At 41.2% G+C, this 26,338-nt stretch overlaps 1 protein-coding gene and 1 long non-coding RNA gene across 2 annotated transcripts in view; one reads left to right on the top strand and one right to left on the bottom strand.

Annotated features, from left to right (window-relative positions):
- ENPEP (glutamyl aminopeptidase) overlaps positions 1-17,320 on the top strand; it is a 50,927-nt gene extending 33,607 nt beyond the window's left edge. Inside the window, exons 10-20 of the mRNA XM_024106849.3 lie at positions 613-764; positions 4,603-4,682; positions 6,426-6,562; positions 6,689-6,744; positions 11,064-11,214; positions 12,000-12,079; positions 12,191-12,292; positions 12,397-12,567; positions 14,304-14,444; positions 16,366-16,444; positions 16,721-17,320. Of these exons, the coding sequence (XP_023962617.2) occupies positions 613-764; positions 4,603-4,682; positions 6,426-6,562; positions 6,689-6,744; positions 11,064-11,214; positions 12,000-12,079; positions 12,191-12,292; positions 12,397-12,567; positions 14,304-14,444; positions 16,366-16,444; positions 16,721-16,858 (1,287 nt within the window). The 3' untranslated portion in view covers positions 16,859-17,320. The remainder of the gene's footprint in view (positions 1-612; positions 765-4,602; positions 4,683-6,425; positions 6,563-6,688; positions 6,745-11,063; positions 11,215-11,999; positions 12,080-12,190; positions 12,293-12,396; positions 12,568-14,303; positions 14,445-16,365; positions 16,445-16,720) is intronic.
- On the bottom strand, positions 657-26,095 carry LOC135983587 (uncharacterized). Its single transcript, XR_010601286.1, has 4 exons — positions 25,956-26,095; positions 7,927-8,054; positions 3,085-3,164; positions 657-790 (listed from the first exon to the last, which is right to left on the bottom strand). It is a non-coding gene; the product is annotated as an uncharacterized LOC135983587 (long non-coding RNA).
- Positions 26,096-26,338: the final 243 nt, after the last annotated feature.

A 26,338-nucleotide genomic window follows, 5' to 3' on the forward strand; every position in this document is an offset into this window, starting at 1 on the left:
ACTTGAGTTCATGGGCAGCTCCACCAGCAGTCCCTAGTGCTGGCTGCTACTCCTTCCTTCCACCGGCACCTACCTGAAGTTGTCTGGAGGATGGAACCAGCAGCTCAGCTCTCTTCAGAGCACCTGGAAGGACTGGCTTGCAGACCATAGTTTGGGAATTCTGCTATAGAGGAGATTCGCCAATAGTGCTAGAATCTCAGCTAGTCCTTCCTGTGTTCTACTCCCTCCTCAGAAGGCAGCAGAGGAGGAAAATCGTTTGAGCTTGAAGTGTGCAGAGAGGAGCAAGCCACAAGGGCAGGGAATATTCTTTGCCCCTCCTACTGCCTGAACCTTGACCTAGTTTAACCCTGTTTGCTTTAAGAGTATTTAAAATGTCTCTGTTAACAGCTCATTACTTTTCTTCTGTTACATGCACCATGAAAGGGTTTAACAAATAAAATATTTTTGAGCCAATCTTGCGCTCTTATTTGCTGAATTGTTAGGAACAAAGCCCTAACATTAATGAGGGAAACCTGTTCCCTTTCTGGTCTCCCAGCCACTCAGCATGAGCGTTTTATTCCCTCTTCAGTCTGATTTAGCTTTCTCAGTGTGACCATCTGCTGTTATTCTTAGGCAAGTGATAAGCCAGTGAAGGAAGTGATGGACACCTGGACCAGGCAGATGGGATACCCTGTATTGAGTGTGGAAGCTAATTCAAAGATCACACAGAGACGTTTTCTGTTGGACCCCTCAGCAAATTCTTCTGAACCGACCTCTGCACTAGGGTAAGGTTTTCCTGTATATGCCTGTCCTGTAGACAAACAGCAGAAAGAGAGATGCTGTAGATAGATATGCTCAGATGTATTCATTATCTCTCTCTCACACACACACACACACACACACCTCCCTGCCTTGAATTTACAGTTACCTCCCAAAACATGTAATGCAATGTACAGTAAATGTAATGTCTAAAGGAAGAGGTATGTGGTGTAACTTTGGATGCAAGGTACACGCCACCCACCCCTATGCTTGAATCTAATCAACTCTGCATAACTTTGCCTTATGCCAAATAAAGGAACCTGAGTAACAGACAAGACTGGAAGTGAACTGAGTTCTTGGGAGACCAAGTGGAAGAGGTCTCAGGGGAAACCCAACAATCAGTAAATTACAAGAAAACTTAACAGGATGCTGTATAATAACTCCCCACACCCAGGACAACTACTGCATCAGCTCTGTGTGTCTCAGTGTAGAACACCAAGGATACGTCTATACTTACCCGCTGGTTCGCCGGCAAGCAATCGATCTTCTGGGATCGATTTATCGCATCTTGTCTAGACGCGATAAATCGATCACGGAAGTGCTCGCCGTCGAGGCCGGTAATCCTGCTCCGCAAGAGGAGTAGGCAGAGTCGACGGGGGAGCCTGCCTGCCGCGTGTGGACCCGCGGTAAGTACCTTTAAGTTCGAACTAAGATACTTCGACTTCAGCTACGTTATTCACGTAGCTGAAGTTGCGTATCTTAGTTCAAACTGGGGGCTTAGTGTGGACCAGCCCCAAATGTCTAAATCCAAAAGGAAGAAGAGGAAGGGAGGACAAATAGTATGGAGGACTGGGCGTAACAGAGATCACAGCAGTTTCAGTTATATATGGATAGTTTTTCAATATTTCTGAGTGAATTTCATGATGGTGGAAGATGCCCTATTTACAGCCCTGGAGACTTTAGCCACCAAAACAGGTACAACCATGGACAGAACAATGCAGCCTTCCCCATGCTGCCCAGCATGTGTGTCTCAACAATAACCCACAGAGCACCATCAGTAAAGTCAAAAGAGTAGTTCTGTCCCCACGTCCATACAATTCTTGCCTTTTCTGCTTGAGATTGCCAACAAGGCTGCCAAACAGTGTCAACTGCGGTGGTGGTTTTGTGAAGTGGGCACCATTGGGGCTTGGACATTGGCCACCAACTAATTTACACAGATCAAAGAGCCGTCAGCCAGAAAAACCATTTCTGGTCACTAGTGACCTGGTTTGGATTTGAACTGGGGAAAAAAAAAATTTGCAGACTTGAACCAAGAAAAAATTTCATTTTTGCAAATTCTACCTCTGTGCCATATGGAAGATGGTATTCAATTAACAGCTCCTTACTGTTCACAACATTGGCTCATTGCATTATTTTCAGAAGGGGGTGAATCCAGCAGCCCGGCTTTCCTCAGATAATCAAAGGAATTAGAGCACCAGGTTCTTGGTGTTCATCATGCTTTTAATGTAAATCCTAAAGCAAGTCCTGCCCTAATCAGCCATGTACATTGTGAACTGCTCCAGTCATTCCAGAAACAGTGGCATCTCAGTGGTGGGGGAAATTAGTTCTAGATAAGTAAAGTTTTATTAAGTGCTTAGGGATAAAATGCATATATATATAATTATTATTATTATATAATAAACCCTGATATTATCTTAATTGGAATAGGTTTTATCCCTTGCAAAGGATCCAAGCGCACTGGAAAACTGTACTCCCTCCCCCAGCCAGCGTTGATGTGGGAGAGGAGACTACTGGGGCCATGTGTCCCTCCAGTGGAACTGTGACAGCTCAGCTCCAGGTCTGGGGTTGTGACTAAGCTGTGAAACAGAGTCTAATAAAAGATTGTCTCCCTAGATGGCTACAGTGCCCCTGTCCTAACAAAGTCCAGTCATGGATATTAACACTCAAAAGAGAAATACAACTTCAAGAACTCATGTTTTTTAAATAGTGCTGGTAGGCAAGTATGTGGCTGCAATATAGCATGTCAGGAACACATCCTCAATACGCATACTTAACCAGATATGGACGTTATACTTAATGCCCAAGAGAAGTATTTATGTACATGATCTCAGGAACATATAAAAACACTAAAGGAAAAAAATCACTCCACTACGTGCATTTACAAAACAAATATTAAAAACTCTTTTATCGGCTTTCTCCTGGAGAAATGCAACAGCCAGGCTTTTGGCCAAGTAATAACCCTTTTAAACTCCATGGCAATAATTCTCCAAAAAACAGCTAATAAAAGTTAGAAATGTAAAAATCTGTTAAAATATTTTTATTCAAAAATATAAAACAAGAGCTGACCTTTCTCCCCGTAGGTAGCAAAGAGACACGACTTCCTTCATTTTCTTACTTGCTAGAATGAAGCTATCGTTCCTTTGATTCTAAGTCAGAAGAATGACAAGTTTTTGTATAGTGTTTGTTGCCATGGTATCTAAGATGCTAGAAAAACATCTCTGGGCTGGATATTGATACCCTTGCATTATATAGTACCTTACTTCCCAACTGCTCCCATTGATTTCAATTAGACTTATCAAGGAGTAAGATACTATCACAATCTGGCACTCAGTGAGGGAGGGAGGAATCAATGTGGTCTAAGAGAAGAAACACGGGATTGGAACAATCAAGACGTCCTGAATTCTAATTCTCCCTCTGACACAGATTCGTTGTATAGCCCTCAAAGAATCACTTTCTATTTCAGTTTTCCTCATCTGTAAAACAGGCATAGTAATCCTTAGCAACTTACCACACAGGGGTGTTGTGAAGTTACCGTTTGTACAAAACTTTGAACATATAAACCTCTACATTAATGCTAAGGTCACCCATCCACATATAATCATACTTCATTAAATTCAATGCCTTGTGATCTACTAGATTAGCATGATATGATACAGAAATACTACTTGACAAGACTATATTTCCAACTGTGTATAATTACAATAAACACATTTACAGTATATAATGGTACAGAAATTAGCTAGTCCACAGAACACCCCTCTGATATTGGGTAAATATCATTCCCATTTTATAGATGGGGAAACCGAGGCACAGGCACATTAAGGCCCTCATTCAGAAAGGTACTTAAGCACGTACTAACTTTAAGCATGTGAATCCTTCCATGGATTTCCAAAACATGGCTTGGTCAATGGAACCACTCATATGGCTAAAGTTTGGCATGTGACTAAATACCTTGCTAAATCAAGGCATAAAAGTTACTTGCTTAATACCACACAAAGTCAATGCCAGAGTTTGGACTAAAACTCAGTAGTCCATAGCTCCCTGTCCAGTGCTCAGTCTGCCAGAGGCAGCAATTATGTATATTTCATAGTTTTAGGGACTAACTACTGCTATTCTCCATATCGAAAAGAGGAATGCCATCAGAAACTTCAAACCTTTTATTTTAACTTAGAAATAGAATATTGTCCTAATCATGCAACATTTGTCCAATAAAAATAACCAATTATCTATTTCACCTTGCCTGGATCCAAAATTTTTTATAAACTGCTTTTGCCAGGAAGATATCCTAAAGAAGTTTTTATTATATTTAAATAATCAAGCTGTTGGGAAAGCCCAAAATTTGTTATCTGTGGTATTTAGTCATATATTAGTGGATATCTAGATATAGATACTTCTTCATAGTCAATTTATAAATATTTATGTACCTGTGTAAGTTTCTGCAGTGCCTAGCACAATAAAGCTGGAACCCATAGATGCTACAATAAATGTATTTATTAATCATGATAATTGATAAAATGTTTTAAATGTGTTATTTTAGGTTCTCTTTCAAAAGTTGTTTATTTTTTTCAATTGAAATCATTTCAGTTACACATGGAATATCCCAGTGAAATGGCGTGCTGGGACCGAAACAAATGTTACATTCTACAATAAGTCAGTATCTGCAGGTAAACTTCAGTAATGTTTCATTTAAGAATAACAGTAGGCTCAATGTGACAATCACACAAAGCTTTAAAAATATCCTTACTAAGAACTAAAAAGTAATTAACTTTTATGCTCTTCAGTGCTTGAAACACACTGCTTGAGAATAAAGGAGTTAAGGTCTTTCCCTGGAATGAGAATAAGCCCCTCCCATAAACAAGATTATGCTAATTAAGTCCAATAATTAAAATCTATTCTTATTTATTCACACAATATGACACTCACCCTAATATAAAATTGGTCATTTGGTTTAGAGGAATTTTGGGCACATTAAAACAAAGATTTCCATTTAATGTTAATGATAGCGTGTGTATGTGCGAGGCCTGCATATTCAAACATTTAAGATATGCTTAAATCCATCCCTACTCATAGCTAAGCACATGTGTAGGTGCTTTTCTAAGCATGCTGTCCCATTGATAGCAATGGGACTTAAATATGTGTTTTCCTGAATCTCAGCCTAAGGGAGAAGCTGGATCTGGAAACTGATAAATACATCTCTTGCAGTGATAGGTGGCAGTCTGGACTCGCTTAGTTTAGGTGGAGGGAGCTGCAGTACTCTTATGTTTGGAGTTGGCTGAAGCTATTTTCTGCTCAAAAAAAAAAAAAAAAAAAAAAAGGAGATGTCCATGAAAGTTGTGTGCTTTTTTCCAAAAATTCTACATTTCAAAATTTGAAAAATTTCGAGTGCTCAACAAAATTTCAAAATTCAAAAATATATAACCAGCTCTTCTATTCTCTTTTTGTATTTAGCACTTGTCTCCCTCTTTTAGTTTAGTTTTTTTAAATTACTTTAAAGTTTGTGTTTAATTTACTTGCATTCAGAGACTAGGATGAAAATTAAACCTACCCATTATGTTATGGTGCATAACAAAATTGCATGAAAGAATTTTCTCTCCCCACTCTCCCCATCACAACACAGGAGGCTGAGAGTTGTCCCAATGAATTAGAACAGTCTTTTGAAATACCTTGCACGGTTCATCCAAAGTCAGAAATACGATTTACTAAGGGCTGAGTCAATACGCATTGGAGTAAAAGTCTTCTGCTTCAGACAGTGGAACAGGCACTAAGTGAACTTTCAAAACTGCTGATCACAGTGGGAGCAGTTTAACTTTCGAGAATGAAACATCATCCTCAAAGGTTAGGCTTCATTCTGAGTTTCCATGAACCTCAAGACTTGAGTAAGGGCTTGGTTTATTTTGGGATTTAATTAATCTGTAGTTATAGGAATTGAGTCAAGGAAGAGGAAGGGAAAAGAGATGCATGGACATAAAATGGAAAAACCATGCAGAGGATAAATAGGTAAAATATAAAATCAGATTAATACAAACCATAACACTGAGAACTGATAGAGGCTTTTGGAATAAATATTAATAGGAATATTTTTGTGATTAAGTGTTTACTGCAAAAAGAATAATTTCCTTTATGATTATTCTAAGTACAGTAGTCTCCATTTAATAATGAACATTTGCCTACAGATTTCACACTGTTACCACAGTTATTTCCAATTCTAAGCTAACAGCTGCATCAATATCTTTACTCACTGCCATTTTAGAGCAGCCAACCTAGAATTAAGCTTCGGGTCCTTTGTGGATAAGGGTTAAAAAATCAAACATGAATTTTGGAGTGAATGTATTTCCAATGAGCACCCTTCCTCCCCCCCAGGATTATATTTATATGCATGTACCTTTTTCATTAGTATTTGTTTACAGCCACAGGAATTACTATAACACCCAGCAACCCTGATTCTTTACTGAAAATAAATCCAGACCACATTGGATTTTATCGTGTAAATTATGAAATACAAACTTGGGACAACATAAGCAGATTATTGGCTATCAGCCATACGGTGAGTCTGATGAAATTAACTGGATTTGGTTGTAAGCTGGTTGGTTTCTGGAATCTACTAACAATTGTTGTTTCTTCTACAAAATATAAACATCTTTTTGCTCTCATTCTTCCTCCCCTCGTGCAGTCTTTTTCTTCTGCTGATCGTGCCGGGCTTCTGGATGATGTGTTTTCTTTGGCAAGGTAGGTTTTATAATGAAACTAACACATAATAGACCAAGGGTGGGCAAACTACGGCCCGCGGGCCACATCCTGCCCACCAGCCAATTTAATCCGGCCTTTGAGCTCCTGCTGGGGAGCGGGGTCTGAGGCTTGCCCTGCTCCCACACTCCAGCCGGGGAATGGGATTAGGGGCCGCTCTGCACGGATCATGGAAGCAGCGGCACGTCCCCCCTCTGGCTCCTACGTTTAGAGGCAGCCAGGGGGCTCCACATACTGCTCCTGCCCCAAGCGCCGCCCCAGCAGCTTCCATTGGCTGGAAACTGCAGCCAATGGGAGCTGCAGGGACGGCGCATGCAGACAGGGCAGCGTGCAGAGCCACCTGGCCGCGCCTCCACGTAGGAGCCGGAGGGTAGACATGCCGCTGCATCCGGGAGCTGCTTGAGGTAAGCACTGCCCGGAGCCTGCATCCCTGAGCCCCTCCTGTGCCCCAATCCCCTGCCCCAGCCCTAATCCCCCTCCCGCCCTCCAAACCCCTTGATCCCAGCCCAGAGCACTCCCCCGCACCTCAACCCCTTGCCCCAGCCTGGAGCCCCTTCATGCACCCTGAACTCCTCATTTCTGGCTCCCCCCCCAGAGCCCGCCACCCCAGCCAGAGCCCTCACCACTACCCCCAGGCCCCAACCCCAGCCCTGATCCCTCTCTGGCCTTCCAAATCCCTTGGTCTCAGCATGGAGCACCCTCCTACACCCCAAATCCCTCATCCCCATCCCCACCCCAGAGCCTGCACCTCCAGCCAGAACCCTCATCCTTCCCGCACCCCTGCCCCAGCCTGGAGTCCCCTCCCGCACTCACAGCCAGAGCCCTCACCCCCTCTTATACCCCAACCCCAATTTCATGAGCATTCATGGCCCACCTTATGATTTCCATACCCAGATGTGGCCCTCGGGCCAAAAAGTTTGGCCACCCCTCTTATAGATATTTAAAAATAGTTTTCATGTCTTCCCACTGTTTATTATATTGGCATTCTCTTGGTTTGGATGGTAAGAATGAAAATTTTTAAACTATTATTTTGTTATAACTACAGAAAGAATTAGGCCTTGGTCTGTCTTTAGCAGCCTTTTCTTCTCTTACATTTTCCTCCATAAAGGAGCAAATTCAAATGTGTGTACAACTCTTATTGATATCAGTTAGGGTTGGCCTTACCTGTCCAGTATTAGTGTCTGATCCTGAATCACTGAAGTTAATGGGAGTTTTGCCATTCGCTTCAAAGGGAGAAGGATTTATTTCCTATCTCTGCCTGCAGAACTCTTGACTTTTTGAGCCTGGTGTGGCTGGCAAGACAAAGACAGAAATGTTCCAGATGAAGCCATGTTCTCAGAAGAAACCAGGTGTCTAAGGAGTATATGGTCTCCATAGATATCCCCAAATTTCTTTCTGAATCTTGAATTAAGACAGTTAATGAGATGTAACTTCTTTTTTGGTCACACAACTGTGTGTACCTTTTCAAGGTTTATTTGGTGAATAAAAGCAAGTAACTACACAATGCGGATTGCCCTAGAATGGTAATGAGAGCTCCTTCAGAGCTGCTCTGCTCTTGTACGTGACATCTAATCATAATAATCCTTCAGAACTTTCTTTGGCAAGTGCCTCCTGTGTATGTTCCATAACTTTTTCCCAAGTATATTATCTGAGCTCTTTTAAAGAGCACGGTGCTATAATAATCTCTTTAGCACTTTAATTGCTGCTATCACACAATACAGACAATTCCTTTTGCCTTGGGATGAAGTGAAGGGCTCTTGTGGGTGTGCAGTTGAGTAGCTGTGTATAAAAGAGATAAACACTGTGAGAACTAGAAAAACTGTTGATAACAGAGTTCCATAAAAAAAGTCAGGAAAATAAAGATGGTTTGGGCCTGGTTACTAAACCCATTAAGAATGCAATTGCATAAGCAAAATATATGCACAATTTTGCATTCAATTTACTTGTAGTTATTTCAGTTGTGCATGCAAGGGATTAATTATGATCATTTGTTCCCACGTGACAGAATTGCACATACAGTCACAGCAAGTGTGTGCATGAATTGTACATCTAATTTGTTTAAAATCAAACCCTTCACGTTCAGTACCATGTACAATATAGAAACAAACAAAAAAACCCACAACATAAAATTTCATGATTATTAAACATACTAGTTAGATATTTAGAGCTAGTTTGTCCCTTCTGTGAGACTCGCATTACCAAATATTGTATGTCACTTATATTCTGCATTACAAATACTAGCTAATCTTCACAACAACTCTTTAAAGTGGGTAAGGATTATCATCCCCATTTTGCAGATAAGGAAACCCAGATACACAAGTGTTAAGGGATTTGCCAAAGACCAAACAGTGAATTGGTGGTATTAGAATTTCTGGCTTTCTAGCTCTCAGTCATGTGATCAGACCACTAGATACCCATTGCTTGTGCAAATACAAACTTACAGCCAGAGAATGAATCCCTTACTCCCACTGGTGAACAGTTACAAAAGCAGTCCCACTGAATTCATTGGATTTTTTTCCCAATATTAAAATTATTTCCCCATGTTTAGATCTTCAGTGTTTATTTCTGTGTCATAAAAAGATTTGCAAGCCAGTTTGTATTCCTGGCTCTGCCACTGGCCTTCTGATTAACCTTGGGCAAGTGACTTTAACCACTCTATGCCTCAGTTTCTCCAGCTACAATATGGAGATAATGCTACTAACCCTTTTTAAAGTACATTGAGATTTACTGATGAAAAGCACTGTTAGCCCTAGGTATTATTGTAATTACTTACGGATTTGAAACAACCTCCTCTAGTAACACCTACTCAGAATAGATTCAGCAGATTTTCTGCATTTTACTGTAAGTTGATAAATCTGTAGCCAAATACTTTCAGCAGAGAAAACTAATCCTTAGATGAACTATGTATCCATAGTGCCACTGGGACGTATGCCCCATAGCCTTGCGGATGAACACTTACAACACTTCCATGACTGCAACACAATTAAAAGTGTGTGATTTTCAGCTGTCCCATCAGAACACAAAATCTCTAATACACGCAAGTGTGGGAGGGGGGAGTCGAGAGTCTACATTAAAAGCCAGTGTACAGAAGCAGACTTTTATACAGGCCTGGACCGTTTCACCATGTAATAGGGAGGGAGAGACGGTTCTCCAGAATAGGCTATGAAGTCAATCAGGTTATCACTAAAGCAGAGTGAAATTATTTTTTCACATAAACTTTTTCCAGTGTGTGTGTGTGTGGTGCAGGGGGGAGGGATAGATTCAACCTGAATTCACAAAATGTTTCAGTTCACCTGAATTTGCCAAATTGTTTTGATTTAAATAAAAAAAAAAATCTGAAGCATCAATCTGGTCGACCAGCAATGAATTTGTCTGATTTTCCCCTCCCACCCCACCCCCATGGGCTGAACAATCGCTGCTCTCCCAAGAGCACCGTGCTGAATGGTGGTGTGCTTGCTCTGCCTAGTCTATTTTTAGACCAGACAGTGAGTTGAATCCTCATGAGTGCCTGTTCCATAATATAGCACATTCCCAGGGAGGAAAGGGATAAGAAAGCCACAGCAGCCCCCACCTCCTACTGTTTGAGGAGGGGAGGGGAGGGAAGAGGAAGATGTTGCCCGTTCCTTCCTAGAGAAGACACAGTTTGTTGGCTCTCAAGAACTCCTAATCAGCCCTATCCCATGGCAGCGCGGGGGGGGGGGGCAGAATAGGGGAGGAAGGGGGAGACAAGAAAACTTCTTCTCCTGACCATGTTCACAGAAACTGGAAAAGAGGACACTGCTTGTTTGGAGGCCCACTCCGTCCTTCTCTCTTCCTATCAGAGAAGAGGCAGACTGGGTGTAGTACACGGCTGGGGAAGAAATGATGAGTGATTTGAAGGACAGAGAGAGAAAAGGGAAAGTGATTGATGGAGAGGGAAGAAGAAATTAAACTAAGGCAAACAGACACTGAAAAAAAAAAGTAGAAGGCTGATGTCTAACTTGACTCTTCTGAAATTTGGATTTGAACAGATTTGCTTCTAGAGAGGCACATGCTCCTGAGGCGAGTCCCTCTGCTTCCTACAGATTGTACAATAGGACCAATAAAACATTGTCCACAACAACAACAACAACAGTTTCCAAAATACGCAAGTTTTCAAATTGCATACAATGAATTCCTTCCAAAAAGAGCTCCTCACAAGAATGATGCAGCGATGGAACGTGGTTACAATTAGCACCCAGTATATTAGACTTCTGTGTGTTCCAGTTACAAACGAGACAGGATTTGTAAGATTGTGTCAATTGTCTCTCTTCCTTCCTCAGGGCTGAACTTTTGAATTATGCTGTTCCACTGAATCTAACAAAATATCTACAAAATGAAGAGGATTATTTACCTTGGCATAGAGTTATATCAGCTGTATCTTACCTCAGAGACATGCTTGGAGATGATATAGAGCTCTACCCCAGGTTTAAGGTGATACAACCATGAAAGTCTTGCTTATAATCTATTAATCCTACAGTTCAGGGCTATAACAATTATAGTATTGAAGGCTGAGTGATTTTCAAAGTTGCTGAAGCGGTTTTATGTATAATTTCAACATTAAAAGATGTATAATAAATAATATACTCAACATATATTTTGTGACCTGATTTATATAGGCCCATGAATTATACAGATCCCCAGACTGTGGATCTGTATATACTGGAAATAAAATTGGAGTGTTCCCTGTTACGGTTGCCACCTATTTTGATTGTTCACTGTACAGTTGTTTTTGTGCCAGGGCTGTCATATGTATTACAAGCAGGATTGTTCAAGATAGGAAAACTTCTGATGCCTTACCTACACCAGGAAAGGTAACCATGTCTCAGTGAGGTTGTCAGCAATCATGATAGCTGACCTGGAGTTGAACATACTTCAGTGGTCAGCACAGATAAGCACAAACTGTAGTCAGCATTATGTCAGGGGACCAAGCTGAGCAGAGTGTGTCCTAGTTTACACTGGTGGTTATGTTATCATAGTGTAGACAAGGCTTGAGGCTGATGGGACATCTTCATGTTGTGTCAATGCATCATAACAGTGCAAAGCAAAGGTGCAGTATGATGTTCACATCCTTTCATGACATGGTGACTTTGCTGAAAGTTTTTTTTCCCCGGGGTATGTTGTTGTTACTGGAATTTTTAAAAAGACAAACTATGAAGATGAAAACCTTGTTACATCATGAAACCTAAAAGGGTAATCAGAAAACCTCTTTATTTCAGACATACTTTCGCAGTCTGGTTAAACCCATTGCAAATAAGCTGGGTTGGAACGATGATGAAACTGGAAGCCATGTGATGAGGTTAAGAATTTATTGTGTATATTAATATTATAGATAGACTCCAATTGTGGAACACTAGGAAAATCTCCCTCTCTGTGTTTTTATTTTATTTTATTTTATTTTTTTAAAAAGGCTTCTTCGTGCAGATGTTTTAGGATTTGCATGCAGCATGGACGACCAGGATGCTTTGAACAATGCATCTAGCTTATTTTATTCCTGGTTAAATGGAGCAAGGTGAATATTCATGGTTTTTGCATTCAGTTAAGAATACTGTATATGGTATTCTAATGCAACTCAAAAAAGGTGGCAACCATAATATATTTCTTTATGTTTTTTAGTCCATCTGTAAATCTCCGGCTCTTGGTATATCGCTATGGGATGCAGAACTCCGGCAATGAGACATCATGGAACTATATGTTTCAGAAATACCAAAGTACTTCATTAGCTCAAGAAAAAGAAAAGCTGCTCTATGGTCTGGCATCAGTGAAGAACATCACCCTTTTGGACAGGTTACTGAAAATATGCTGAAAGAGTTATTTTCCTTCCCCCATATACCCACCCACATTACCATTTTTGGTCATCTATAAAGTATGATATAGAACACAGCAGATTGTCAAATGCTACAAGGAGTCTGGTGGCACCTTAAAGACTAACAGATTTATTTGGGCATAAGCTTTCGTGAGTAAAAACCTCACTTCTTCGCCGAAAGCTTACGCCCACTCACGAAAGCTTATGCCCAAATAAATCTGTTAGTCTTTAAGGTGCCACCAGACTCCTTGTTGTTTTTGTAGATACAGACTAACACGGCTACCCCCTGATACTTGTCAAATGCTGTCACTCTTGAGTAGTCCTCCCTGAGATTATACTGCCAATATCTAGGCAAAGTCATTGTTCCCTTGCTTGAAAGAATACACTCAAGTGATGGGTTTTATAGCTCTTCATCTCTTGCAAGCATAGAACTACCCTAATTACTACTATTACTACCACCACCACCACGGCAGTATCCACCAAGGTCCCCGTTGGGATCTGGGCACCATTGTCCTAGCCCCAAAAAGAGTTTACAATTGAAGACAAGATTAAACAAATGAGCAGAATTAACAATAGGAAGAACTAGAAGAGAGGGGATGAAGGTAACAGTAATATGGCTATGTGGTGACTGAGGTTAGCATTGTGTATAACTTCACAGGGGCACATCATTTAAGGTTATTTCATAACTAACCCCTACACAGTCATCATTTCTATGACTAAAACATGGATTATTCAGACAAACCCAAATATGCAGAGCAAAAACACAACAAAAAATCTGCACTGTAGGTAACTCACAGGTGGAATTTGGCCCTTCCCAGAATCAACTTTTTTAGTGAAATAAAGGAAAAAAGAACACACCACTGAGAAAGCTGGCTGTGCACTCAGCCACTTGTTTATGGAGTGGAAGAACAGAACCCTCAGCCCCAAGTTACAGTAGCTGAAGAGGAACCTTTTTGCAGCTGCTACTGTACATTGTAGCTAGGAGTAGCTTCCCAATATTGTCCTTAAATGTGTCTATGTGACAGTGAGTCCACCCATTTTATGGACCTATTGGTCACACCCCTGACCTACTGCATTATAGACCTTCTATAGTTCACAAGATTTCATCCTATTAGACGAAGGAACTTTGACCTCACTCACTGGGATAGAAAACGGATAGATTTAGGGTAAAATTTTCAAGTGAACTAGGAAATCAATGGGAACTAGATGCCTCAATATCTTTGAGGATCTGGGCCGTAAGCCCTGTTACTTTTCAGTGAGATGCCCGGGGCTTACTTTGTGTTGGGGCTCAGCTCCAGCATCTCTTCTGGCAGTAGTGTGCCAGGCACGACTTTGCACATATGGTGCAAACAAGGTCATGATATGTGGAAGATGCCATTGTTATTGCTTGAGCCCAGGCACCTTTTAAAAAAAAAAAAAAAAAAAAAAAAAAGTAAACACTAGCGATGTCTACATGCCGGTCACTTTTGGGAAAAAAAAAAAAATCTTATCCTTAATAGGTAATCACATTTTAGACCAGCCTATATCATCCTTAAAATGGTCTAGGAAAAATAAGTCTCTAGTGTTAGATTTTCCATAGTAAAATACAAATATTTCTACAGACGGTTTAGGTTGGTCTCAGCAACTTGAATCGTTTCTTTACAACTCACTTTTCACAATCTTTAATGAAAGATTTTAAAAAGTCTGTTTAATTGTTTCCCCATCTGGTTTCTCCTAGGTATCTAAAATATATTTACAACACCAGTCTTATTAAAAGTCAGGATGTGTTCACTGTCCTGAGATACATCTCCTATAACAGCTATGGCAAAACCATGGCTTGGGACTGGATACGGCTCAACTGGGAATACTTAGTCAGCAGGTATGTTAACATCCTTTGAATGTTTTACACTTAATTCTAAGTCGCCTGCTCTTTATTTTCTTATCTCACCTTACTTTAGTCTCTCCACACAGTCACCATTAGGTACAGGAACACATCAATCCATTTCTCTTAATGTGAAGCAAAACTTGCAAATATCTTTGGGTTTACCCATTTCTGTGGAAGCAAATGGCTCTAAGAAGCAACTCCTTTGGACAGAGAGCTGAAAATGTTTTAAATATTATTGCAGCCTGTGGTGAGGAAAAAAAAAAAAAGTTTCTGCCAACTTGAAAATACTACACAATAGTTCCAGTCTGAATCAAAACTTGCTGAGAGCTAAGTAACAATCAAAACTACATTGTGCTAGGTACCTGCCTTTCTTTTGGACAAAGTAACTAGCTATCAGATCTTTGAAACACTGCATAACATAGGAAGCACATTTAAGGCCCTAGTTCAGCAAGTTACTTAAAAACCTGCCTGACTTTAAGCATGTGAATAATCCCATTGGTTTATGGGAGACCAGCTTTTCTGAGACTCCAGCCATTAACATTTGATCTGTGAGATACTGAGCACCCTAATCTGCCACAGCTTTCACAACACTAAGCTCCTTGCAGACTAAAGGCTGTATAAGGCCCTCCACACCACTTAAGCTACCAGTGGAATAACTAAACAAACTTCAGAGGGAGTCATCACACCAGCTCATCAGAAACTTTGCAGAGGCTAGCAATAATTCCATGGATTCGGTGACTAACACCCATGCAAGTAGTGTGAAAGGGCTGCACCTGCTGGGACAACCAATAGGCTTGAACAACAGCTACAGAGAAAATGCATTGTTGCCCAGTGCCCTAGGTAGATTTTGCATCTTCCCCTGTCCCTCCCTCCCTCCCCCCCCCCCCCCGCAAAAAAAAAAAAAAGAATTTCCAGTCATTTCACCCATATAGACACTGCCCATTCTGGTTTTCTGCAGGCATATTGATTGTCACCATTAGTGAATTGTGATCTCTCCCACACTAAGTTGTGACAGCACCAGAAGAATCAGTCAAGAAGCTTTTTGCTTTAATATTTACTCATAAAAAGCCAAGTATTTTTCTAGGAAAAGGAGAGAGAAAATACAGGACAGTTTCCTAGAGGTGTGCCGTATTATGGTTTGGGCTTTATGAACTGTAAATCTGTGTGGTAAAGAATAGTAATATGAATTTGAGGAATAAAAATATGTAGATAAAGCAGTTAAGACTTATTCTACAAGGTATATTTCTATTCCTAAATGATCATTAGCAGCCAATGCCAAGAGAAAACTGTAGCAAGTTCCACAGAGTTATGGGAGTGTTCTTCTATGGACTCTGCAGCAGTCAATCCCCAATCTGGCCTAATACAGAATATTCTCTTTATTCACAGCAATCTACAATGAGGGGTCTTGTAATTTTCTTATTCCCTCTTGTAGTAACAATGAAATCAGCTTCCAGCTTTGCTCCTGTCTATTCACACTGATTCCTGAGATGCTCTTTCACTTCTACTACCAGAGAAGGACATTAGAAAGGGAATCTAATTGAAACTCACATGAGGGCATAGAATCACATTAAGCCTGCCAATTTACAGAGGTCCTCTGGCCATACACAATTTTAGCTCCACAAAGGGACACAGACATGTGAGGGTGTTGTAATGGAAATTTCTCTCAAGGGTTGGCTTGATTCCCGGCAGAAGACACCATTCTTTGAATATGTTTACATCAGAGATCTCGCCAGGTATAGCTAAACTACAGAATAGTACAAAAATAATATAATATGCTTTTTCAAATATTTCTGTAACATCTGGAATTTGGGGGCAACATCTATTTCACGATGCTAAAAGCGTTTAACAATAAAGGAACAAACACTCCAAAAAAAGCAATATTATTTTTATATCAAATACTATTTATTTTTTTCAGATACACAATCAATGATAGAAATCTTGGTCGAATAGTATCAATAACCCAAACATTCAACACTGACCTTCAGCTTTGGGAGGTATGGAGATGATGCCTATAGTCATTTTAAACTACTAAGTTATAAGATCTTCCTCGGCAGGAAACTTGCCCTTTTATTCTCTAAGATGCCTCACATAATTTTGAATGCTATAAAATAATTATTCAAGTACTACCAGTCCAATCCTGAAGTCCTTTCTCAAGTAAAACTTTCCCAGATTTCAAGAACATAGAATTGGGCCTTATAAAAATTATTTGATGTTAAATACAACAGAAGTACTTGCTGCCTGTGAATTCATTTTCATTTTCTCTTTTCAAGATGGAAAATTTCTTTGAAAAATACCCTAATGCTGGAGCAGGACAAGCACCCAGAAAACAGGCTCTCGAAACAGTAAAGAATAATATTGAATGGCTAAAACAAAACAAGGGAGAGATAGAAGCATGGCTAACAACTTAATGTTTTACTTCAAAGTTGCAAAGAATTAAAAATATATTGTCTTAATTTTATGCACTTACTGTTTCTTACATGAACATTTGGGAATCCATTTACAAATGCTGTCTCTGAATCCTACAAACACTTATGCACTTGAATAACTTTACTCATGTAAGATAAATAAGACTACCTGTAAGAGTAAAGTTACTCAAGTTATAAAAAAAATTGCAGGGTTGGGCTCCTGTTTGTACTTCCCACCTACTGCTTTGAAAAATGTACCCCTTTGTTTATGTAGAAAGAAACCCATTTAAGAGTATTTAAAACACTCAGGGATACCCTTCCAACTGTATTTTACAGGTGGTCTATTCCAAGGGAATTAAGTAGTAATTTGAACTTGTTTTAAAATCATTTTATATATTTATACTTGTAAAAGCCAGCATGTGGGATTTAGCTTTGTGTTCTTAGTACTAAAGAAATGTCAGTTAATTTTGTTTCCCGATTGATTCTTTAAAAGTGTAACTATTGGTATTCAAGGGATCAATATTACCAACCTACTGTTTAAGTTTATTATTTGGGATTCTGTAATTTTTATATTTTGTTTTTCTCTCTAAATCCTGTCAAAGTAACCAGCGCCTAGGATAGAAGTCACTGTATGTTTTAGACAAGGAAATGGGTACCTGTTACCTCTCTTTCCATAAGAAGAGCAAAAACAAAAACCAACAAAAACTAGGAAACACTCACTCTTAACTAGGAAGTAAAAGACTGGCCACCACTGCCTTTTTGAAAAACATCAACCACTGCTTCTTAAGAATTTCAGATATGGCAATCACCTCCAGCCCTAGGAGGGGCAAATTCATCCCTGTGCTGGACCTAGGGCTGGCCCAGGAACACGGGGAAAAACAGATTGTGCCTCCTCTATCCAGGAACAACTGGGGGCCAGTTTGTCTCCCAGTGCAGGCTACTGAGTAGAACAGAGTTGGCCAAACTTATCCACTATTTCAATGGGCCACTGCAGGAGTGCAGAATCAATGGAGAGTAAAAGCACACCTCCTTTCACCCTGGAATGTCCCCCAGCAGGCGGGAGGGTGAGTGAGGCTGCTGAAGAGATGGCACAGATCTGGCTGTGCACCAGGAATAGAGAAATATCCTAGGAACAGGGGGCTCCTGTGCAGCTACTCCTGCCTTATGCCACCCCTCCAACCCATTTGTTCCACCTTAGCTGGTGCAAAAAGGGGATGCAGAACAACTGTGAATCTGGATCCAGCTGTGAAAGAATAAGCAGTTTCTTCACTTTCAGAGATTTGAGAATCAGAACTGATGCTTCCTCATGTTCTATTGACCCCTTACACATGTTTCAGGCCAAATTCACCCTAGGATGTGCAGGTAGCTTCCATTGAGGTCAGAGAATTCTAGTGATCGCTAGTCAATTGCTATGTGAAAGGAAAGTGTCAGCCAGCATTCCGCAAATAAACATTTAAGGATTTTAACCTGCAATGGTTACAACCCACTGCTGTCATATACTTCCAATTGTGATGGGAACATGGCAAAGAGCCAAGTGACTTCTTCAGTGCTCTCGCCTTTGCCCAGCAATGAAAGTGAGGCAATTGTACAGAACCAAAACATGCACAGACCCTGAACAAAATCTTTCACTTCCTCCCCCCCTCAATATGAAGAACTATTTCATATTGTGGTGGAATCTCCATCCTTAGAGGTTTTTAAGGTCAGGCTTGACAAAGCCCTGGCTGGGATGATTTAGTTGCTGTTGATCCTGCTTGGAGCAGGGGGTTGGACTAGATGACCTCCTGAGATCTCTTCCAACCCTAATATTCTATGATTCTATATTTATAATGAGCCCTTGTCTGGACAAGTACATATCACATGCGTCTTAGACCCCATCATCTTTTGTTTGTCCCTTTAAAGATTTTTATGATTGAATAAAGCAAATAAATATGGTGAATAAAGCAAATAAATACGGTGGCTCTTCTCCTGTGGGCTGATTTAATGTTAGCACCCTCCAATACATAGTAATACTCACTGGCACAGGCTGTTTTCCCCCCTCAAAGTCACACTGCCTATTTTTAGCCAAATGTTTTTGATCCTATCTGGCCAATACGTACTGTGTATTCCCCTCTGTACCTGAGCCAAAAGAGATAGAGATCTGTTACAGCTCTCACCTTAAGAGCCGAGCATTTTAGCTCCACCTTGTTCTTTTAGCTTTGGAGGTACTCAGTTCAATCCCTTGTGTGTCAGCTATCACATAAGTGAGGTCTCATCTGGCACTGAACCAGAGACCTCTACCGTAAAAAGCATGAGTTAAAAGGAACCACCTCCCAAGCTGAGAATTGTAATAGATCCATATCCTCTGTGGATCAGTCATAGAGCGATACCCATTTCATATACGGAGCAATGGGTTACATTCGCACCTATCAAAAAGAGAAGAGAATTAGTTTTACAAGATGGTTCAGCTCTATTAGCTTCAAGACAAGCATTCTAGTTGGTTTGTGAAGTCGGTTTGAAAAATACAGATTTTTTTGTGTTCGTTAATAAAACAATGAGAAAATGTGAGGCAGCTCATCTAGTAGGAAGAGAGGGGAGAAGAGGAGTTTCTAAAGGTCTAACTAGATTTGATCCAGTGCACTAGTGGACACTGTTACAAGCAGCAGCGTTTGACAAGTGTTTCTGGTTGAATTTATTCCCTCAATCAACCAAGATAAAGAGTTTTATTGCATTAGTAAATACACCAAGACAGACACTAGGAGAAGCATGTTTTTCAAGCAAGTACCTCACGGACTCTCACTTTCTGACAGAGAAGAGTTTTACAGATGAGTAATGAAATGTCAGGAAGAGATAATTGAACCTCTAGCATCAGCCTTAATTTCTGGTTGGGAAAAGGGATTATTGATGCCAGATTCTGTGTGGATGATAGAAAATTAAATGGTCACTGGGAGCTCCCGCTCATGGCAGCCCAGCAAGTGGTCCCTTGCCTCAGTTTCCTTCTCGATTCCTCAGATAAACTCACTGCACCCTTCAGAGTATATAAATACCCCTTTTTGTGATTTTAGCTTATTACCCCAAATCCCCCAGCCTCAGAACAGTCCAAACAGTACATTCGTCCCCAACCGTCCAATCCCAAGTATGGCTCCAGCGTCTCTCACCGGGCTCCAGCTCAGCTCCCAGGTACGGCTCTAGCATCTCTCACCGTGCCAAAGCCAGCTCCTCTACCTAAAGTGTTTCTCTGCCTTATTTCCTTCCCACGTATGGTTCTAGTTATTGCCTGGAGACATCAGAGGGCTCAGCCCTATCCATTCCCCAGCCTTCAGCCTTCTCTGGCCCTCAGAGAGCCAGCAGGTATCTCCCTCTGCTGCTTTGAGCCTTCAGACCTCTCCAATTATCTCTGGCCATGCTTAGCTCTTCAGCCTGGAGAAGTTTGTAGGTGACTGACTGCCTTCCTAGCTTCTGCTTTCACCAGCTTGTTGTGGCTCCACTGCTCAACCCGGGACTTCTCACCACCCCATCCTTCAGTGGGACCCCTCCCTGAAGCTTTCAGTTCAGCTCTGCTCTTCCTCTGAGCTCTCTTTATTATCAGTGCTGGTTGGCTTGCCCTTTCCAAGCTCTCCCTATAAGTTCTCTTTGACGACTCTGGAGTTCTGAACTGCCCTTTCTGAACTCCCAACCCTGCTCATTACACCAAACTAGGGCACACCTGGACTGGAAAAGGAGTGCTGAGCCAATTTTATTTAAAGGGCCAGCTACTCTGTTACAGTCACAGAGGATTTCTGTCCTTTGTCAGAAACAGATGTATTTAGTGCTGTAATAGGGTAAGTTCAGTTTCCATGTTGATCTTAATTGGCTCTGCAAAGGTGGAAATGGATCCAAAAAACCAGGAAGGCGGCGGCTTTTACAGCAGGATAAAGGCTCTGGCAATTTCAAGTAATGTCCTTTAGATTATGCAGTGCTCTTGGAACCTTTAAGCGGCTCATGGAGAATGTACTCTGTGGCATGCACCTCTTTCAGACTGTTTGTCATACATGGATAACAAATCTGGTACATACTAAATCTTTTGGTCCGGAACTGGTGCATTTATAAATGGTCTGCGATAAGGTTAAGAATGACAATTTGAAACTGAATCCAAAGAAATGTGAGCTGTTTTAAAAAGAGATAATTTTCCCTTGGTCATTTGATCAGCGAGGAAGGAATTTCCACTGATAAAGTGAAGGAGTGCAGAACTGGCTGGCTTTTTAGCTCTACACAACTTTTTAGGACTCTGCTGTTCCTATTACCCCAGGTTCATTTTCTGGGTTGCCAATAGAGGAAAAGCTATTGCATACACTGAGTAAGAGAAATGCCTGGAGTATCACCACAGTGTACTTTGGCATTTGCAGAATTAAAACAGGCACTAGGACTGTTTCAGTGTTGCCTTACTCTTGCCTGAGAAATTTTCATATTAAACACAGATGCAAGTGCTCACAGAATGAGAACACTGCAGAAATTATAGGCATATGAAGATGCTTTCTCTTGCTGCTCCTGTTGAAGGGCTAGTTGGAAATATTACTCTGAAGAAGAGAACAAGAAACGAATAGCACCTCTGCAGCGCCCTGGGTGTTGCAGCTGTATAAGTGTTCTTGAGTCAGCTGCTGAGACAACAGAAGGGGCAATGGAGAAGTGGACTGCAAAGCAGTTAACCTCACCGATAAAGGATCCCAATGTTAAAATAGGTCATGAATGAAAACTTAACTGGCAATTGCCACTATCCTAGAATATTGTGTCTTCTAACAGTACAGTAACAGCTCATTGGCTTCAGGGTGAAATGGGAGACGCTAACCAGTGATTGGTACAAATATCAACAGGTTGTACTAGATATATTGGAAAGAGGTACTACAGATTAAATCTGCCCCTATTGAAATCAATGGCAAAATTCCTGTTATAGAGGGATCAAGCTCTCACCCTAAGTTTTACTTATGACTTGGCTTTGTATATTTTGGGTTATGAAAACATTAACCAAGCTAAGATTATATTTTAATCAGGAAACATTGTAACAGGGCCCCACTTTACATTCTCCACTGGAGTTACTCCAGATTTACATCCACACACATATGATAAGAAACTGTCTCAAGAGGTAAAAAATTGGTGTCAAAAAATATGATACAAGTGTAAAAACATTTCGCCCCCTCCAAAGAAAAATAGCACTGAAGCACCCACAGGAGCACATTGCTGTTGATGTGTCTGAGACTTAGTGGGAGGTGGTCTGGAGATAAGTCTTCCTGGGTTACTGCAGCCTAATTTACACTGCTACCTCAATAGAACACGACCCGATATAGCACGAATTCAGATATAACGCAGTAAAGCAGTGCTCCAGGGGGGCGGGCTGTGCACTCCGATGGATCAAAGCAAGTTCAATATAACGCGGTTTCACCTATAATGTGGTAAGATTTTTTGGCTCCCGAGGACAGCTTTATATCAAGGTAGAGGTGTATTTAAAAAAAAAAATGTATCTGAAATGTACCTAATTTTAAAAACAAAGTAAAAAAACTACAAGAGGCTGTAACCATCACTGAAGTTTTAGTTTCTAGCCCAAAAGTTGCAGGGGAGATGGGGGTGCCCACCATGAAATATCCAAAAGGGCACACTGCTGTGTACAGATAGCACCTACAAACTGCTGCCGATACTGCCTCGCCCCCAGAAAACTGCCCTACATCACCTTCCCCTTCTAAGTTGACCACGCATTTATTTACAGATGGATGCCAGAGACAGAGATTCCCCTGACAGCAGTTTATGGCTAGTTGGTATTGCAACGGGTCTACATAACACTGGGGATAATCTCAGGCTCAGGACAGACCAGAAAAGGTCCACCGGTCTCAGGGCTGTGAGAAAAGTGATCACATCCCCACAACAGGATTTATAGGGCACTGCAGAATTCTCCTTAACACACATAAGGAAGCTGGGTGAATAACAAATTTTTCTGTTTGCCGGCAATTGCCCCCCAAAAAAGCAAAATTTCAGCTCAAACTGAAAACAATTTAAAAAAATATTTAGTGAATCAAAGAGTCAAAAATATTTGTTCAGGGTCAAACAAAATGTTGCATTTTAATTTTGAGCATTTTTACTTTAAGTATTTTCAAATAAAAGTAAAGGAAATTTCTGAACAAAAAGCCACTCAGCATTAAAAAAAAAAAAAAGTGAAACTTTTGCAAGTGTCTTGAAATGAAAGGGTTTGATTTTTTTCTGAATTTTAAAGTGCTTTGACTGAAATCATTCAGCAAAAATCAACACAAATTCACAAAATGTTTTGGTGTTGCTGAATCTTCTTTTTTGTCCCTCCCCAAGAAAAGGTTTCTTTGGATAAAAGATTCACACAGCTCTACTTGTGAGGAGTTATATGTCAATTTGGAAGGCATGCTACACCTATGTATATTAGAGGCCCCATGCAGCCAGGGAACTCCCCCCCCCCGCCCCCCCCCCACATGGACTAGAAGCCACTCTACCACTTGCACAGAGAAGTTTGATTGTCATTGGCTGGAGGGCTAGTCATTAGAATAGTTTCCTCCAGGATGGGCATCACCCAAAGCAAGGCAAGAGGTCAGTGTGTCTGCAGAGTTCCTCTCCTGTATTTCATGCTGGCAGCTGCTCTCACACTTTACTCAGGGAACAGTAGAGCCCAGTGAAGCAGCCTCCCAGAATAGAAAGAGGTTAATGTTCTGTCAATGGGCAGGTCTCACCCCAACTGTAATGCCCCAGGACTCTGGAACATGTGAGTTATATGTTCTCAGTAGGTTTGGATGGGCTGGGGAGCCCAAGATCCAGAAACTGCAGGTGGCTGCATATTGTGGGAGGGTCCTTTTCTTGATGACACTAAGATTAGTCATTTGTTCTGGTGTAAATTGCAAGAGGTGCAGGTCTGTGCTTAAAATTATTAACCACTCATTTTATTTTAAGTCAAATGAGGGATGGCGACGGTATGCTGGAGAGGGGTGTGTGCAGGGGCGGGGTGAGCTGTGGGAAACTGAAGAAAACTGCTGGCTGCACACAAGAGAAGGCAGCAGAGGGGGTCCCTCTGCAGGCTGCAGGCACAGGGTCCCACACGGGAAAGCCAAACTTAGTGCAGGGAGCTGAGGCTATGCCTTTGTGCCTCCCCATAGACACAGGGGTGAAACACAGAGACAACAACAGGACTTTGCAGTGGGACTGAAGTAAAATAAAAGTGAAACATCTAACGTAACCTGACACTATAATTAGAGGAAATGCTAGTTAACTCAAAAATCAGATTACCAGGGGAAAGAGATATGCAGCAACCACCTCAAATAGTCACAGTTGACCCAAAAAAAAAAAAAGTGTGTTTATTTTTCGGTCAACAATGCTACAGAAGTGATCCTCTGGCGTTCCTTGCAAAATGTTAGAGTGGAGGACTGAATAGATTTTGGAAAGGATTCCAAGCACAGAGGGTGACATGGAAGAAGGAGATGACAAAATAACTGGTATATTTAAAGTTCTCAGTAACTGAAATGCAGTGCATTGTTACAGATTGTAGATATGCGTTGTTCACCATAAATTAGAGGAAATATCACCCAGCTACTGATAAAACAGAGAAGCCACGACTTACACAGCATTTTGAATATTAGGATCCATTTTATTTTGAGCCTTATAGAAAAGTGTGCATGTTAGTCTGGAAAATGGGATACCTTCCTATGATACTGATAGTCCCATCGGAGTTAAGAGTTACAACAGAGACTGAATGGATCTGATTTGAGGAATGGAAATAGAGATAACCGCATAAGTGCATCTTGGAAATACAAATTAGCTTTGCTAACTTCTTATCAGAATATGTTCAGTAAATTGTAAGTAATCTATATTTGTGGTGAAAAAAGCAGAATGAACTGTTTCCTATTAATGTTTCATCATTGTGTATTAACAGCAGCCTCTAGTGACAGGTAGAAGTCATTACAGTTAATTATATTTGGTTTTGCTAGCACTGCCTGTGTTTATGTATTAATATTTCTTCAAATGTTTAGGATAAAAAAATGTCCTAGATGTATCTGCTTTGGGGGTTTTATAAAAGCATCTAAGGCTCATATCCACAAAGGTATTTAGGCACTTAAGTCCCAGTTTTAGGCTTCACTGTGAGCCACAAAACTCCGGCTTGGCTGCTGCCAAAACCTGTAAGTGCCTAACTACACTCAAACAACTAAATTTTCATGATAAAAGCTCCCTAGAGGCCTATGTTTCTGCCTCTGGACACACATATTGCTGCCTTACTGCAGGTGTCCTCACCTAGCCCCCTGTGTGATCCAAAAACAAGACAATAGGCAGAGGAGTATCTACTTTGCCTGCAGCACCCAATCAAGTAGGCAGGCAATTCAGCCCATTGCAAGTTAGAGGCCCTGGTTAGCAAACACACACATGATTTGCCTTAAAAGCAGGGCTGGTGCAACCATTTAGGTGACCTAGGCAGTTGCCTAGGGTGCTAGGATTTGGGGGGGGGCATTTTCTTCTAAGCTGATTGGTGCCACAAGCCTGGGAGGCGGCAGAAGTGAAGCAGCCACGGCGTGCTCGGGGAGGAGGCGGGGAAGGGGTGAGCTGGGGCAGGGAGGGTGCCTCAGGGTGGGGAGCTGCCACAGGGGGGGTGGAGGTGCCTCAGGGCAGGAGCTCGGGGGAGGGGGTACGCAAGGTGGAAGTTTCGCCTAGGGCACAAAACATCCTTCCACCAGCCCTACTTAAAAGGACTACTCATGTAAACAATGTTAAGCACATGCATAAGCCGATGCAGGATCCAGGCGCATAACTTAAATTCTAATGATACCATTGTAATTTTACAATTTAGTGTTTAAATGGAGCTTTGAGGCACACTAGCAGACCACAGTCCATTTGGCAGAACCCCTTTATGTTGCACTATCCTTCTCCGAACATCCATGGATCTGACTGGTAATAACTGGGGGGGGGGGGGCGGGAGGGAAGGAGCAACAGTTTCTGGTGTCAGTTTTAGCCCAGCTGCAGTAAGGTTGACATAAGATGATCATTGAATCCTGCATATATTGTGTAAGACATTAAAGGGTGAGCAGAGCACTCGCATTTGAAGCTAGGATTTTAAAGCATATGCAGAAAGACAGTTACAATGATGCTCACTAACCTTAAATGGTACCCAGATAAAATACAGGGTGGTAGTTTTGATTTTCAGCTCTTCACATATTGTCTTTGATGGTGTGGCTTCACAACGGTCATCACATTGATAGACACCTGGTGTGGAGAGTGACACAGGAGGGAGACCTTTCCCCAGTGAAATCAGGTGAATTGATCTTGATGAGCCATTCAACCAACAAAAAGAAAAGGCAGTTTTATCCTGCCAGAAACACATGTAAATAGAATTATTTCTTGTTCTAAATGTCCCCTCTTGTCTTCCCCACCCCCTGGATCCATTTCCCCCTAACTCCCTTCTTCTCTTGGCTCCTCCCTGCCTTCCCCCTCTCCTTTCCCAGTATCTAGCCTAGGTCCACTTCCCTTATTGGGCTCTTT

Source organism: Chrysemys picta, chromosome 5 (assembly GCF_011386835.1).
Source record: "Chrysemys picta bellii isolate R12L10 chromosome 5, ASM1138683v2, whole genome shotgun sequence".
NCBI lineage: Eukaryota > Metazoa > Chordata > Testudines > Emydidae > Chrysemys > Chrysemys picta.